At 47.7% G+C, this 13909-nt stretch overlaps 1 protein-coding gene and 1 long non-coding RNA gene across 2 annotated transcripts in view; one reads left to right on the top strand and one right to left on the bottom strand.

The window, feature by feature from the left end:
• Positions 1-13909, top strand: part of LOC309527453 — a 50499-nt gene that overhangs the window by 2458 nt on the left and 34132 nt on the right. The window lies entirely within an intron of this gene.
• On the bottom strand, positions 769-11948 carry LOC309527563 (uncharacterized protein; the record flags this gene model as incomplete). The annotated part of the gene is made up of 4 exons (XM_082214390.1): positions 11812-11948; positions 9881-10054; positions 1609-2056; positions 769-784 (listed from the first exon to the last, which is right to left on the bottom strand). Exons 2-4 carry the CDS (start codon positions 10011-10013, stop codon positions 769-771), a joined length of 597 nt encoding a protein of 198 aa, XP_082070516.1. The 5' UTR covers positions 10014-10054; positions 11812-11948.

Raw genomic sequence — 13909 nt, 5'->3', positions numbered from 1 at the left:
GGACTAGATTCCGAATCTACCATTCTATTATTCACCCTGCTGTGAGTTCTTGAATTGACTTATTTACAAGTGAAATTTTATCCACATTCCATGCGCTGATATGCTTTCAACCCTGTATGAATTATTTGGTGGGCCATAAGAGTGGCACTCTGACTGAAGCTCTTCCCACATTCCAAACACTAAGAGGTTTTCTCTCTTGTATGAATTATTTGATGGGAAGTGAGACTCTGCCTGTGACTGAAGCTCTTCCCACATTCCAAGCACTGATAGGGTTTCTCCCCTGTATGAATTCTTTGATGGGAAGTGAGATATGATCTGTGACTGAAGCTCTTCCCACAATCGTAGCACTGATATGGTTTCTCCCCTGTATGAATTCTTTGATGGGAAGTGAGATATGATCTGTGACTGAAGCTCTTTCCGCATTCCAAGCACTGATGTGGTTTCTCTCCTGTATGAATTCTTTGATGGGAAGTGAGATGTTGTCTGTGACTGAAGCTTTTTCCACAATTCAAGCACTGATGTGGTTTCTCTCCTGTATGAATTCTTTTATGGATTATGAGATGGGGGTGTTGACTGAAGCTCTTCCCACATTCCAAGCACTGATATGGTTTCTCCCCTGTATGGATTCTTTTATGGATTATGAGATGGGAGCTTCGACTGAAGCTTTTCCCACATTCCAAGCACTGATAGGGTTTCTGCCCTGTATGAATTCTTTGATGCAAAGTGAGTCTGCTGCTTTCACTGAAGCTCTTCCCACATTCGAAGCACTTATAGGGTTTCTCTCCTGTATGAATTTTTTGATGGGAAGATAGACTCTGACTGTGACTGAAGCTCTTCCCACATTCCAAGCACTGATGGGGTTTCTCCCCTGTATGAATTCTTTGATGCAAAGTGAGATTGTCCTTTCGACTGAAGGTCTTCCCACATTCCAAGCATTTATAGGGTTTCTCCCCTGTATGAACATTTCGATGCAAAGTGAGCTTGGACTTTTGACTGAAGCTCTTCCCACATTCCAAGCACTGATGGGGTTTCTCCCCTGCATGAATACTTTGATGCAAAGTGAGATTGTCCTTTCGACTGAAGGTCTTCCCACATTCCAAGCACTTATAGGGTTTCTCCCCTGTATGAACTTTTTGATGCAAAGTGAGCTTAGACTTTTGACTGAAGCTCTTCCCACATTCCAAGCACTGATGGGGTTTCTCTACTGTATGAACGTTTTGATGCAAAGTGAGACTGTCCTTTCGACTGAAGCTCTTCCCACATTCCAAGCACTGATAGGGTTTCTCCCTTGAATGAATTATTTGATGGCAATTGAGATTTGAGCTGCAACTGAAGCTCTTCCCACATTCGAAGCACTGAAAGGGTTTCTTCCCTGTATGAATTCTTTGATGGGAAGTGAGACCCTGCCTCTGATTGAAGCTCTTTCCACATTCCATGCACTGAAAAGATTTCTCCCCTGAATGAATTCTTTTATGGCAAGTGAGATTTGAGCTGCAACTGAAACTCTTCCCACATTCCAGGCACTGAAAGGGTTTCTCCCCTGTATGAATTCTTTGATGGGAAGTGAGACTCTGCCTGTGACTGAAGCTCTTTTCACATTCCACGCACTGAAAAGATTTCTCCCTTGAATGAATTCTTTGATGGCAAGTGAGATTTGAGCTGCAACTGAAACTCTTCCCACATTCCAGGCACTGAAAGGGTTTCTCCCCTGTATGAATTCTTTGATGGGAAGTGAGACTCTGCCTGTGACTGAAGCTCATTTCACATTCCAGGCACTGATAGGGTTTCTCCCCCGTATGAATTCTTTGATGGGAAGTGAGATGATCCTTTCGACTGAAGCTCTTTCCACATTCTCTGCAGTGATACAATTTCTCTCCTCTATGAATTCTTTCCTGTGAAGTGAGGCTATCCCTCCGAATGAAGCTCTTTTGTTGATGGGAGGTGGACTGGGAGCTCTGGCCGATGTACTCTCCATACTCTGAATATTTATTTGATTTCTCCGATATGTGGATTCTGTTGTGGTCCCCCTTGTTCTTCCCTTCCCATTCATCACCTTCTGCAATGAAGAGAGAAGATAATTATCGCCTCAGGAAGAAATGGAGCTCCAGATTATTGAACAGTGTTCCCCGTCCCCCCCAACTCACTAAGAGACTTGAGAGTGCTCCGTTTCAGCCTCAAGAGGACAGCCTTGAAGTCTAACTTAACGGCATTGTAGATGTGTGGCATCTTCAATCCCCCAACATTTGAGCACGCCTGAGGGGTGCCTGACTCTCTTGAAACCAATGGGCCACACTGCCAGCATACTGTGACCGGGGCACAGATGACACAGAACCATCAAACCCACCACCTGACCCCTCCCCCAGCAATGCACTGCCATGTTAGGGTAAGGTAAAGGTAAAGGTAAAGGTACCCCTGCCCGAACGGGCCAGTCTTGACAGACTCTGGGGTTTGTGCGCCCATCTCACATCTATTGGCCGGGGGCCAGCGCTGTCCGCAGACACTTCCGGGTCACGTGGCCAGCGTGACAACGCTGCTCTGGCGAGCCAGAGCCGCACACGGAACGCCGTTTACCTTCCCGCTGGTAAGCGGTACCTATTTATCTACTTGCACCCGAGGGTGCTTTCGAACTGCTAGGTTGGCAGGCGCTGGGACCGAGCAACGGGAGCGCACCCCGCCGCGGGGATTCGAACCGCCGACCTTTCGATCGGCAAGCCCTAGGCGCTGAGGCTTTAGCCCACAGCGCCACCCGCGTCCCAGCCATGTTAGGGTAAGTCGTGCTAACTCTGCATTGCTGCCCCGGACCCCAACGCCACTCAGAGCGAAGGGAACGTGGTTCACATCCATTATTGAACAAAGTTAATGAATGTTTGTGATAAAGGAAGGACTGAAGTTAGATGTGAAGCCTTACAAGAGTTTTCACTGCCTTTGTTGGCTGATATTAACTGACATATTGCTTGGCTTTTATCTGGGATAGATTTGATTTGGCTCAATCCTGGAATCCACCCATATGCAAGGTCAGTCATCTCTTTGGTCAATCAAATGCAAACAGAAGCCAAAACAACAAACCTGACAGAAGTTACTTCAACTTCCCTAAAAACTCTTAAGCCCAAATTTAAGAAGACTTGGGTGGTCCAGCCAAGCCTGGTCATTGTTTAAAAAGGCATGACCAGACAAAGAATATTCACAAACAGTTGACTTCCGGGTTAGAGCCTCCGGCAATGGCGGATCTCCTCCGATCGGGAGGAACTTGCTCGGTGAAAAACAGGGTCTGACCACCACGGCGAAGGCGGAGACCCTCAGAAATCACAAGTGGAAGAAGCCTGTGAACTTGGGATTTGGCTGGCACCTTTTGCGCCCCCCTAATCGCGGGGAGACCCGGTATCGGGAATCCGGAGCGACGTGGGGTGAGCAGCGCCATGCTTTTAATCGACCGCTTCTTTCATGGAGTGAAGCCGCATTGCTGCTGTCGGAGAGCACTGACTTTTTTCCTGTGGACAATTGGATTTTAAACAACAACCCCTGAGTAGAACAGAAAATTGGACTTTTAAATAATTTAATTTGGCACTGAACAGGGAAGGTTCAAACAGGAAGTCCACCTTCCCTTTCTGTAAACAGACTGAAGCAAAGTAGTCGTTAACTAAGGTCTTGGAAAGTCTCATGTAAAGGATTAAAACCCCACTGATCGAAACTACTTAACCCCCTTGGAAGCAGGAGAAGAGGGGGGGGGAATTTTGACCAAGTGAACCTGCAGGAGAAAGTGAAAAATCAAAAATTGAATCACCACGTCTCTGAACCTGGGAACGGTTTGCAAAAGTCCTTTGACGGTGAACAGGATAAATTTGACAGCTAGCCATAAAAGAAGACATTGTTTCCATCGTCCGCTTCTGCGCCATAAAGAAGAAAAGGTAACTGAAAACTTTTACTATTTTACTTTTGGAATTGTGCTGGAAAGGATTGATACAAATGGAGACTGTCTTCCTCTAGAGGGAGTTTTGGGATATTGTTACAAAAGTACAGCTGGAGACTTTGGCTTTAAGATAAAGACTGTGGGAAACCAGGTTTTGACCTTGAACATCTCAAGAATGTCGGCTAAGGAAGACGTAGTGTCTGTATTGAATAAGACAATTTATTTGTTGGGAAAGCTGCATAAACGGATAGATGTCATGGCTACTAATATTGATATCCTGGGAACAAAAGTGGGCATCAGCACAGAAGTTGACCAGAATCTGGCACAGGAATCTATTCTAATTGAACAAATGGATGAATCTGAGAAGGAGAAAGTTGTTGTTGTTGTTGAATATAAAGCAATACAAGGGGGAGCCTCAACCTTACAGATGCAAATGGAGGATTACAAGTTGAGGCCCTATATGACTGTAACTAGAAAAAGCCAGATTATGAAGATGGGAGCCTGGCCTGGTCTGGAAAAGGAAAGTTGGAGAGATCCCCTTATGCAGGGATCAATTGACTTTTGGGATATGGACTTGGGCCAGGAGGAGATTGGAGCTTTTGGGGCCTTTGGATTTGGAGGAATTGTGAAACAAGATTTGGAATCCTTTATGGGCCCTAGCTTTAACCATGGAAACCTGGCTGACTTGTTAAGAAGGAATAAAAGTATTGTTGGTTTGGAGCTTCCCCGAGATCTGCTTTTTAGTATCAAAGATTATCAAGAAGATCGGCAGAAGGGACGTGAAGAAGAGTTAAGAGCCTCGGATATAAGATCTCCAGGTTGATGGACTGTTGAGGGTTGATGGAAGTGATGGCAGGGGCCGAGACCAGGGAGAGGAGACGGTGGAAGAAGATTGGGAATTTAAAATGTATATATGGAGACTTTAAAAAATTTAATGAGGGATGGAAAAATCGTGGAATGAAATTTTATGACCCTAGGGGAAATGTCTTAAGAGATTAAGTTCAAATATATTAGTTTTAATGAGAAATAAGATTAAATAAAGTAAAAATGGATTGTTAATTGGTGAAAGAAGAGAATGTAAAATTACAGTATATTAAGATAAATTATTAGGATAAAAACAAAGATGAAGGATTTGCTGAAATATCTAATTGAACTAGAATACAAAAAAGGGAGGTGTGAGGAGGTCAAGGAAATAAGCTAAGGAAAGAAAGTTATGTAAAGGTTTGACTTGTTCTTTTTTAATTGTATGTATCTTTTTTCTCTTTTGTTTGTTTTCTTTTCTTATTTCTTTTTTTATGGGACTTGCTTTTAGGCATTGTTTTGTTTTCTTTTCTTTGTTTAATTTGGGGTGTTTTTTGTTTTTGTTTTTTTTATATAACCTTTAAAATCTTAATAAAATTTATTATTTAAAAAAAGATATCCCTCCATTCAGGGCTCACGGTGTGGATGTTAGACTCCCAGATGCTGTTGGTCTCCTTCCAAATAGTGGAGGTTCATCAAATAGAGCAGGGATGTCCAACAGGTCGATCACGATCTACTGGTAGATCCCTGCGAGGTTTTGGTCAATCACAGTCAATCGCTGGCCCCCTCCCGGATCCTCCCTCCATTGTTGGAGAATGGAAGACAGAGCTTACAAACCAAGGCTGGAGGCTGTTTTCCCCCCAGCGCTCCTTTGGTGAGTTGCTAATAAAAGCTCAACAACTTTGACCTGAACCCCTACAAAACAGGGGTATATCACTCCCAGTTTTTAATTCTGTGAGTAGATCGCAGTCTCTTGGAAGCTGGCCACCCCTGAAATAGAGGTAGGCATGGAATTTCAAAATTGATGCTATGACCTAACAGGGAATTTTAATGAGAGGGTCCATGATCCCTCAATTCTCCTTCTTGACTTCCTTACAAAAAGCTCTCTTGTCAGGATGCAGCAACGTCCCTGCCTCCTCTGAAACAAGCAGGAACATCTTCACCTGCACACTCCCCATCAGCTGTTGCCTCAATCTAAATTTGGTCTAAATTTAAAGCTTTTTTCTAAATCTCTTACTTCACTTTGAATCTCCTCTCATTTTCATGAGGAGACCAACTCTGTATACCGTATTTTTAGCTCCATAGGGTGCACCGGACCATAGGGCACACCTAGTCTTTAGGGGGGAAATAAAGGGAAAAAAATTATTCCCCCCTCCCAGCCCCAAAGAGCAAAGAAGCCAAGATAGCGAGCGGGATCCATCCCGCTGGCTGTCTTGGCTTCCTCTTTAGTCGCACGCAAACTCACCAGCAGGGAGAGGCTGCGGGCGGCTTTGGCCGAAGCCAAGACAGCGAGCGGGATGGATCCCGCTAGCTCTCTTGGCTTCGTTTTTAACTGCGGGGCCGGGGCAGGGGAAGGCCGAGCTTCCCCTGACCCCAGAACAGGCAGCTATCCACAAGCCTTTTGAGCGCGGTGGGAGTTCCCGCCGGGCTCCGAAGGCTTGCAGATAGCAGCCTGAAGCCTGGGGTGTGCAGCGCCAACCCCCGCTGCGCACCGACCCCTATCGCCCTCCAGGCTTCAGCGAAAGCCTGCATTCACTCCATAGGACGCACAAACATTTCCTCTTCATTTCCTTAGGGGAAAAAGTGTGTCCAATAGAGCAAAAAATAAGGATAGTTTAATTGGTAACATAAGATGGAAAATGACTATTGTTGTTGTTGTTGTTTAGTCGTTTAGTCGTGTCCAACTCTTCGTGACCCCATGGACCAGAGCATGCCAGGCACTTCTGTCTTCCACTGCCTCCCGCAGTTTGGTCAGACTCATGTTTGTAGCTTCGAAGACACTATCCAACCATCTCGTCCTCTGTCGTCCCCTTCTCCTTGTACCCTCCATCTTTCCCAATATCAGGGTCTTTTCCAGGGAGTCTTCTCTTCTCATGAGGTGGCCAAAGTATTGGAGCCTCAGCTTCACGGTCTGTCCTTCCAGTGAGCACTCAGGGCTGATTTCCTTAAGAATGGATAGGTTTGATCTTCTTGCAGTCCATGGGACTCTCAAGAGTCACCTCCAGCACCATAATTCAAAAGCATCAATTCTTCGGCGATCAGCCTTCTTGATGGTCCAGCTCTCACTTCCATACATCACTACTGGAAAAACCATAGCTTTTACTATACAGACCTTTGTTGGCAAGGTAATGTATCTACTTTTTAAGATGCTGTCTAGGTTTGTCATTGCTTTCCTCCCAAGAAGCAGGCGTCTCTTAATTTCGTGGCTGCTGTCACCATCTGCAGTGATCATGGAGCCCAAGAAAGTAAAATCTCTCACTGCCTCCATTTCTTCTCCTTCTATTTGCCAGGAGGTGATGGGACCAGTGGCCATGATCTTCGTTTTTTTGATGTTGAGCTTCAGACCATATTTTGCGCTCTCCTCTTTCACCCTCAATAAAAGGTTCTTTAATTCCTCCTCACTTTCTGCCATCAAGGTTGTGTCATCTGCATATCTGAGGTTGTTGATATTTCTTCCGGCAATGTTAATTCCGGCTTCGGATTCATCCAGCCCAGCCTATCGCATGATGAATTCTGCATATAAGTTAAATAATCAGGGAGACAATATACAGCCTTGTCGTACTCCTTTCCCAATTTTGAACCAATCAGTTGTTCCATATCCAGTTCTAACTGTAGCTTCTTGTCCCACATAGAGATTTCTCAGGAGACAGATGAGGTGATCAGACACTCTCATTTCTTTAAGAGCTTGCCATAGTTTACTGTGGTTGACACAGTCAAAGGCTTTTGCATAGTCAATGAAGCAGAAGTAGATGTCTTTCTGGAACTCTGTAGCTTTCTCCATAATCCAGCGCATGTTTGCAATTTGGTCTCTGGTTCCTCTGCCTCTTCTAAATCCAGCTTGCACTTCTGGGAGTTCTCGGTCCACATACTGCTTGAGCCTTCCTTGTAGAATTTTAAGCATAACCTTGCTAGCGTGTGAAATGAGTGAAATTGTGCGGAAGTTGGAGCATTCTTTGGCACTGCCCTTCTTTGGGATTGGGATGTAGACTGATCTTCTCCAATCCTCTGGCCACTGCTGAGTTTTCCAAACTTGCTGGCATATTGAGTGTAGCACCTTAACAGCATCATCTTTTAAAATTTTAAATAGTTCAGCTGGAATAGCATCACTTCCACTGGCCTTGTTATTTGCAGTGCTTTCTAAGGCCCATTTGACTTCACTCTCCAGGATGTCTGGCTCAAGGTCAGCAACCACACTACCTGGGGTGTACAAGACATCCACGTCATTCTGGTATAATTCCTCTGTGTATTCTTGCCACCTCTTCTTGATGTCTTCTGCTTCTGTTAGGTCCTTACCACTTTTGTCCTTTATTATGGTAATCTTTGTACGAAATGTTCCTTTCATATCTCCAATTTTCTTGAACAGATCTCTGGTTCTTCCCATTCTGTTGTTTTCCTCTATTTGTTTGCATTGCTCGTTTAAGAAGGCTTTCTTGTCTCTCCTTGCTATTTTTTGGAAATCTGCATTCAATTTCCTGTATCTTTCACTATCTCCCTCGCATTTTGCTTGCCTTCTCTCCCCCGCTATTTGTAAGGCCTCGTTGGACAGCCACTTTGCTTTCTTGCATTTCCTTTTCATTGGGATGGTTTTCGTTGCTGCCTCCTGTATAATGTTACAAGCCTCCATTCATAGTTCTTCAGGCACTCTGACCACCAAATCTAAATCCTTAAACCTGTTCCTCACTTCCACTGTGTATTCACAAGGGATTTGACTTAGATTGTATCTTACCGGCCCAGTGGTACTGGTAGATCCCTGCGAGGTTTTGGTCAATCGCAGTCAATCGCTGACCCCCTCCCGGATCCTCCCTCCATTGTTGGAGAATGGAAGACAGAGCTTACAAACCGAGGTTGGAGGCTGTTTTCCCCCCAGCGCTCCTTTGGTGAGTTGCTAATAAAAGCTCAACAACTTTGACCTGAACCCCTCAAAATAGGGGTAGATCACTCCAAGTTTTTAATTCTGTGAGTAGATCGCAGTCTCTTGGAAGTTGGCCACCCCTGAAATAGAGCTATGCATGGAATTTCAAAATTGATGTTATGATCTAACAGGGAATTTTAACGAGAGGGTCCATGATCCCACAATTCTCCTTCTTGACTACCTTACGAAAAGCTCTCTTGTCAGGATCCAGCAACGTCCGTGCCTCCTCTGAAACAAGCAGGAACATCTTCACCTGCACACTCCCCATCAGCTGTTGCCTCAATCTAAATTTGGTCTAAATTTAAACTTTTTTCTAAATATCTTTCTTCACTTTGAATCTCTTCTCATTTTCATGAGGAGACCAACTCCGTATAGTTTAATTGGTAACAGAAGATGGAAAATGACTATTACTCACACTTAATCTAAGCACGACAGTCACAAGAGCTTCTGACTAGGAATTCGGCTATGCGATGTTGAATGTTCTCTGTTCTCCGCTGTTTACCCTTTTTTGTTTCAATTTATACCAATTCATGAACCCAGAACTCATATACTGATCACCAACGGGGAACGACATGTTATTCCAGCAAATTTATTTAGTCTACATATTTGTATCATATATTAGTCTTATATGATCCTTGTTTTTAAAAGAAAAGGAAAAGTTATTCCTAAAAGAAAAGAAAAAGGCAAAACACAGAGGCCCCATCGGCAATCAGTCCTGAAATTAGGATCAGGTAATTTAAAGAATCATGGCTTCTAGTGCTGCGCAATGGATCAGTGAGTTCTCCGACATTGGTAGGGCATTCAGAGCCCAGTACTGGCGCCAATACATCGCGGTGGCCAGGGAGCTGTGACGTATTCCTGGCTCAAATTGCCTGCAGATGTCAAAGGCGCTGGAAGGCAGATGGAGGAGCCCAAAAAGGTGCTCACCTTCTCAAACTCCATCCACCTGCCTGCCTCATCCCACCCCCAAAATGAGCAAGCTCCAGTACCTCTCCAGCCCCATCCATCCATGTCCCCATCTCCCCTCCCCTGGGACTCACCAGATCCCTCGGAGGTCCCTGGGAGGGAACGCTCAGAGGCTGTGAGGAGGGATGCAGGAGACAACCTGACCAGGTCAACTGTCCATCTTCCCCCTTCCATCCTTGCTAGGTTTACAGATTCAGTCTCTTTCATTCTTCCTGAGGAGTCGACAAGACACCACAAACTGCAGGGTCCTGGGAGAGAGGAAGAAACAAAGGGAGCCTCAGAGGCCCTGCAGGAATTCTCCTGCCCTAGATATTCCTCTGCTCCTGGAGAAGCACAAATGGGGCAGCCCCTTCCCAACAGAAACCCCATTTGCAACATCTCCAGTGATTCCCATTTAATCTGTTGGCACCTCACCAAACTTCATAAGGATGGCATGGTCTGCACACTAGTGACCTGAGAGTGGACCCCATTGAACTCAGTGGGGCTTATGGATAGAACTTGGTGCAAAAACCAGGCACCATCCTGTCCCCAAGCCTGAAAACTGCAGCCCCAGAGCATGGGCAGAATACAGCCGAGTAGCTATTACATGTAGGTGCCCCCACATCTCAGTGCAAGAGATGCCTTAGCAGTTGAGCTGGCTGGGCCCCAAACCTCTTTCTGCTCCGCATTAGAGCTGCTGAGAGACCCTAGAAGGCTGGGAATAGGATCTGGCTCCTGCTGTTTCTTAGCCACCTCCTCATTTTCCTTATTCACGCAAAATGGAGTGATTTTTGGGTGTGCTTTCTTTAGAGAAGCTCTCTTTGGAGCAGGGCCCGTGGCACTCGGGGAGAGACCAGAAATTTTGTAACCACTCCAGGTCAACACCATCATTTCCCTTAATTCCATATCATGTTTCCTTATACCATTTGTAGCAATTAAAGCTTTTCTAACTTTAGTCTGCAGCAACTTCTGTGTCATTCACTTAGTGTTCTGCAGAATGCGGAGGCTAGACTGGTGACTGGGAGTGGCTGCTGGAACCATGTAAGACCGCTCCTAAAGGAACTACATTGGTTCCCAGTATGTTTCCAAGCAGAATTCAAAGTGTTGATGCTGACATTTAAAACCCTCAACGGCCTTGGCCTAGGATACCCGAAGGAGCATCTCCACCCCCATCGTTCAGCCTGAACACTGAGATCCAGCACCAAGGGCCTTCTGGTGGTTCCCTCAGTGCAAGAAGAGAAGTTACAGGGAGCAGGCTGAGGGCCTTCTTGGTAGTGGCCCCCTCCCTGTGGAACACACTCCCATCAGATGTCAAGGAAATGAAAGAACCACACAACCTTTAGGGGACATCTGAAGGCAGCCCTGTATCGGGATGTTTTATTATGGCTCAGCTGGGAGGGGGCAGATGTTTAACAAGGTTGGAAACCAGATCTCACCCGGCCCTGGGGACTCCCCCCAAGAATCCTGGGAGCCAGAATTGGTTCAGGACCCTGAGAGTTGCAAGGAGACAGCTTCAGCCCTGCTGCGCAAAGACTGCAATTCCCAGAGTGGTCACCAATCCACCCTTCTTGCCAGGGAACTCTGGGAATTGTATTTGGGTAGCTGGTGGGAGAGGGTCTCCCCTCCAGTCTCCACACTTGGGGGGGGGGCTGTATCTCCCCACTCCACAGGGCGTCTCCTTCCTCGGATTCCATGGATGCTTCTCTGTGTTATGAAATGCGACTTTCCCCTCAGTCTGAAGGGGGCTTATTTGCATGCCCCCCTTTTGTTGCCCCAAAAAGGACCCCTCCCCAACAAGGAAGGCAGCATCTTGATCCAAAGGAAGAACAGAGTCGCAGACCTGCTGGACACTCAGCCCCTCCCTGGCCTGGCAGAGAGGAACTGGGGGCAGGACCCTCTGCTCCCTGACTTTGGGGGTCTCCCCCCCCCATGCATGAGCTGGACGGGGGGGCTTGCCTCCTCCCTTGCAGCCCTGGGACCCCCTTCTCCCCGCTGCACCCCAAGGGGGAAGAGAGAAGAGACTCACCGGGTTCCAGGAGGGGCACCGAGGAAGTTTTTGCAAAGCAGAGAGAACAAAGCAGCCTCCTCTTCGCTCGCAGGAAGGGACTGGACAGGGAGGGGCTTCTGCTGGGGAGGACCTTGCCCTCCCCCGCCCTCCCCTTCCTGTCCTCTCTAGGAATCCAGCTCAGCTCCTTTTAACCCTTGGCAAGCCGAGGGCTTGTGATGTATGGAAGTGAGAGCTGGACCATAAAGAAGGCTGATCGCCGAAGAATTGATGCTTTTGAATTATGGTGCTGGAGGAGACTCTTGAGAGTCCCATGGTCTGCAAGAAGATCAAACCTCTCCATTCTGAAGGAAATCAGCCCTGAGCGCTCACTGGAAGGACAGATCGTGAAGCTGAGGCTCCAATACTTTGGCCACCTCAGGAGAAGAGAGGACTCCCTGGAAAAGACCCTGATGTTGGGAAAGATGGAGGGCGCAAGGAGAAGGGGACGACAGAGAATGAGATGGTTGGATGGTGTTCTTGAAGCCACTTGCATGAGTTTGATCAAACTGCGGGAGGCAGTGGAGGACAGAAGTGCCTGGCGTGCTCTGGTCCAGGGGGTCATGGAGAGTCGGACACGACTAAACGACTAAACAACAACAACAAAGCCGAGGGCACCCAGACCGCCCCTCCCTCCCTCCCCCTCCCTGCCTGCTTCTGCGCTCTAGGGGCTGCCCTCCCTTCTCCATCTGGGCCAAGGACTCTGCATCAAGGCCCGCCCCCCATCTTATGCACACTGACTACAAGGGAGGTGGGGGTTCCCCGTTACCATTCTGCCGTGTGCATCTGGATCCCTACTTTGAAATGACTCAATAATTGAATGTTAAAGCGCCTTTCCTGGAAGCGCCTTCCCTGGGACCCACAGGCAGGGTACGAGGGATCCGGCTGCGAAGTTGGGGAACTGCAGGGTTTCCTTGGAAGTCTCCCCCCCCCCCACGCGTTTCTCTTTTCCTGGGGGGCCAAGAGATGCTCCCCTGCCCTGCACCCCCAGGGGCCCCTTTGGGGAAACTGCAATGCGATGCCCACCAAAGGAAAGCGAAGGTGAAGGACCCTTGGACCTTTGTCCGCAAACAGCTTCCCCCCCCCCTTTCTTCCCCCACACCAAACATAACCACAGTTTTGAAAATCCTCCATACTCTGGGCATGTGCAGATTTCGCAGCTTTCTGCAAACCAGAGTCAGGGAAGAAGTGGCCAAAGAACCACCTTGCAGAAAAGGGGCCTTGTGGGCTGAGGTGCAGGATCCCTGATGATCCAGTACAGGAAGAACTGAACAGGGAAGAACTGCCCCCCCCATCATAGGGGGGTGGGCCCCCCGCCTGACTTGCAGAAATAGACTCCCGGAGGAGCAAGCAAGGGAGGTGGATGGGCAGAGAAGACAAAGAGATGAAGATGCAGTGATGGGGAAGGGAGGGTGCCCCAAAAAGGGCCCTTACTGGGCCCCAGATCTATGCAATCCAGCTGCAAAGCGGGAACCGAACACCTGCAGGGCTTGCCTGGCAGGATGAAGCCCCTCCTCCCCAGGAGATTACCCTCCCCCCATTCACAATAACACTGGGATATTCAAAAGGTAAAGGACCCCTGGACGGTTACATCCAGTCAAAGGCGACTGTGGGGTTGGGGCGCTCGTCTCCGCTGTCAGGCCGAGGGGGCTGGCGTTTGTCCACAGACAGCTTTTCCGGGTCACGTGGCCAGCAGGACTAAACCGCTTCTGGCGCAATGGGGTACATTGGTGAAAACCAGAGTGCACAGAAATGCCACAACTGCTTGTACTGGTATGTTTTTGAACCGCTAGGTTGGCAGAAGCTGGGACAGAGCAACGGGAGCTCACCCCGTCGTGGGGATTCGAACCCCGACCTCCCTTTTCCTTCAGATGTGGGTCCCCATCGGCAAAGAGGGCCCTCAGGGTTGACTCCCCAGGGAGGGGGTGGAAAGAGGCACAGGAGCCAACTCCTAGGGGCCAAGGTCCCGTTGTCCCCCCCCAAAAAAAAGTTGATTGACATTAAAATGGTGAGGGGTGTGTGGCATCATCTCATCCATTAGCCTGGGAGGAAGAGGGTGGGGGGAGGGAAGTCCAGCCAA

This window comes from Podarcis vaucheri (assembly GCF_965113315.1).
Source record: "Podarcis vaucheri genome assembly, chromosome: 2".
Classification (NCBI taxonomy): domain Eukaryota; kingdom Metazoa; phylum Chordata; class Lepidosauria; order Squamata; family Lacertidae; genus Podarcis; species Podarcis vaucheri.
Note: the sequence above shows the minus strand (reverse complement) of the source record. Positions and strands in the feature narration are given on the sequence as shown.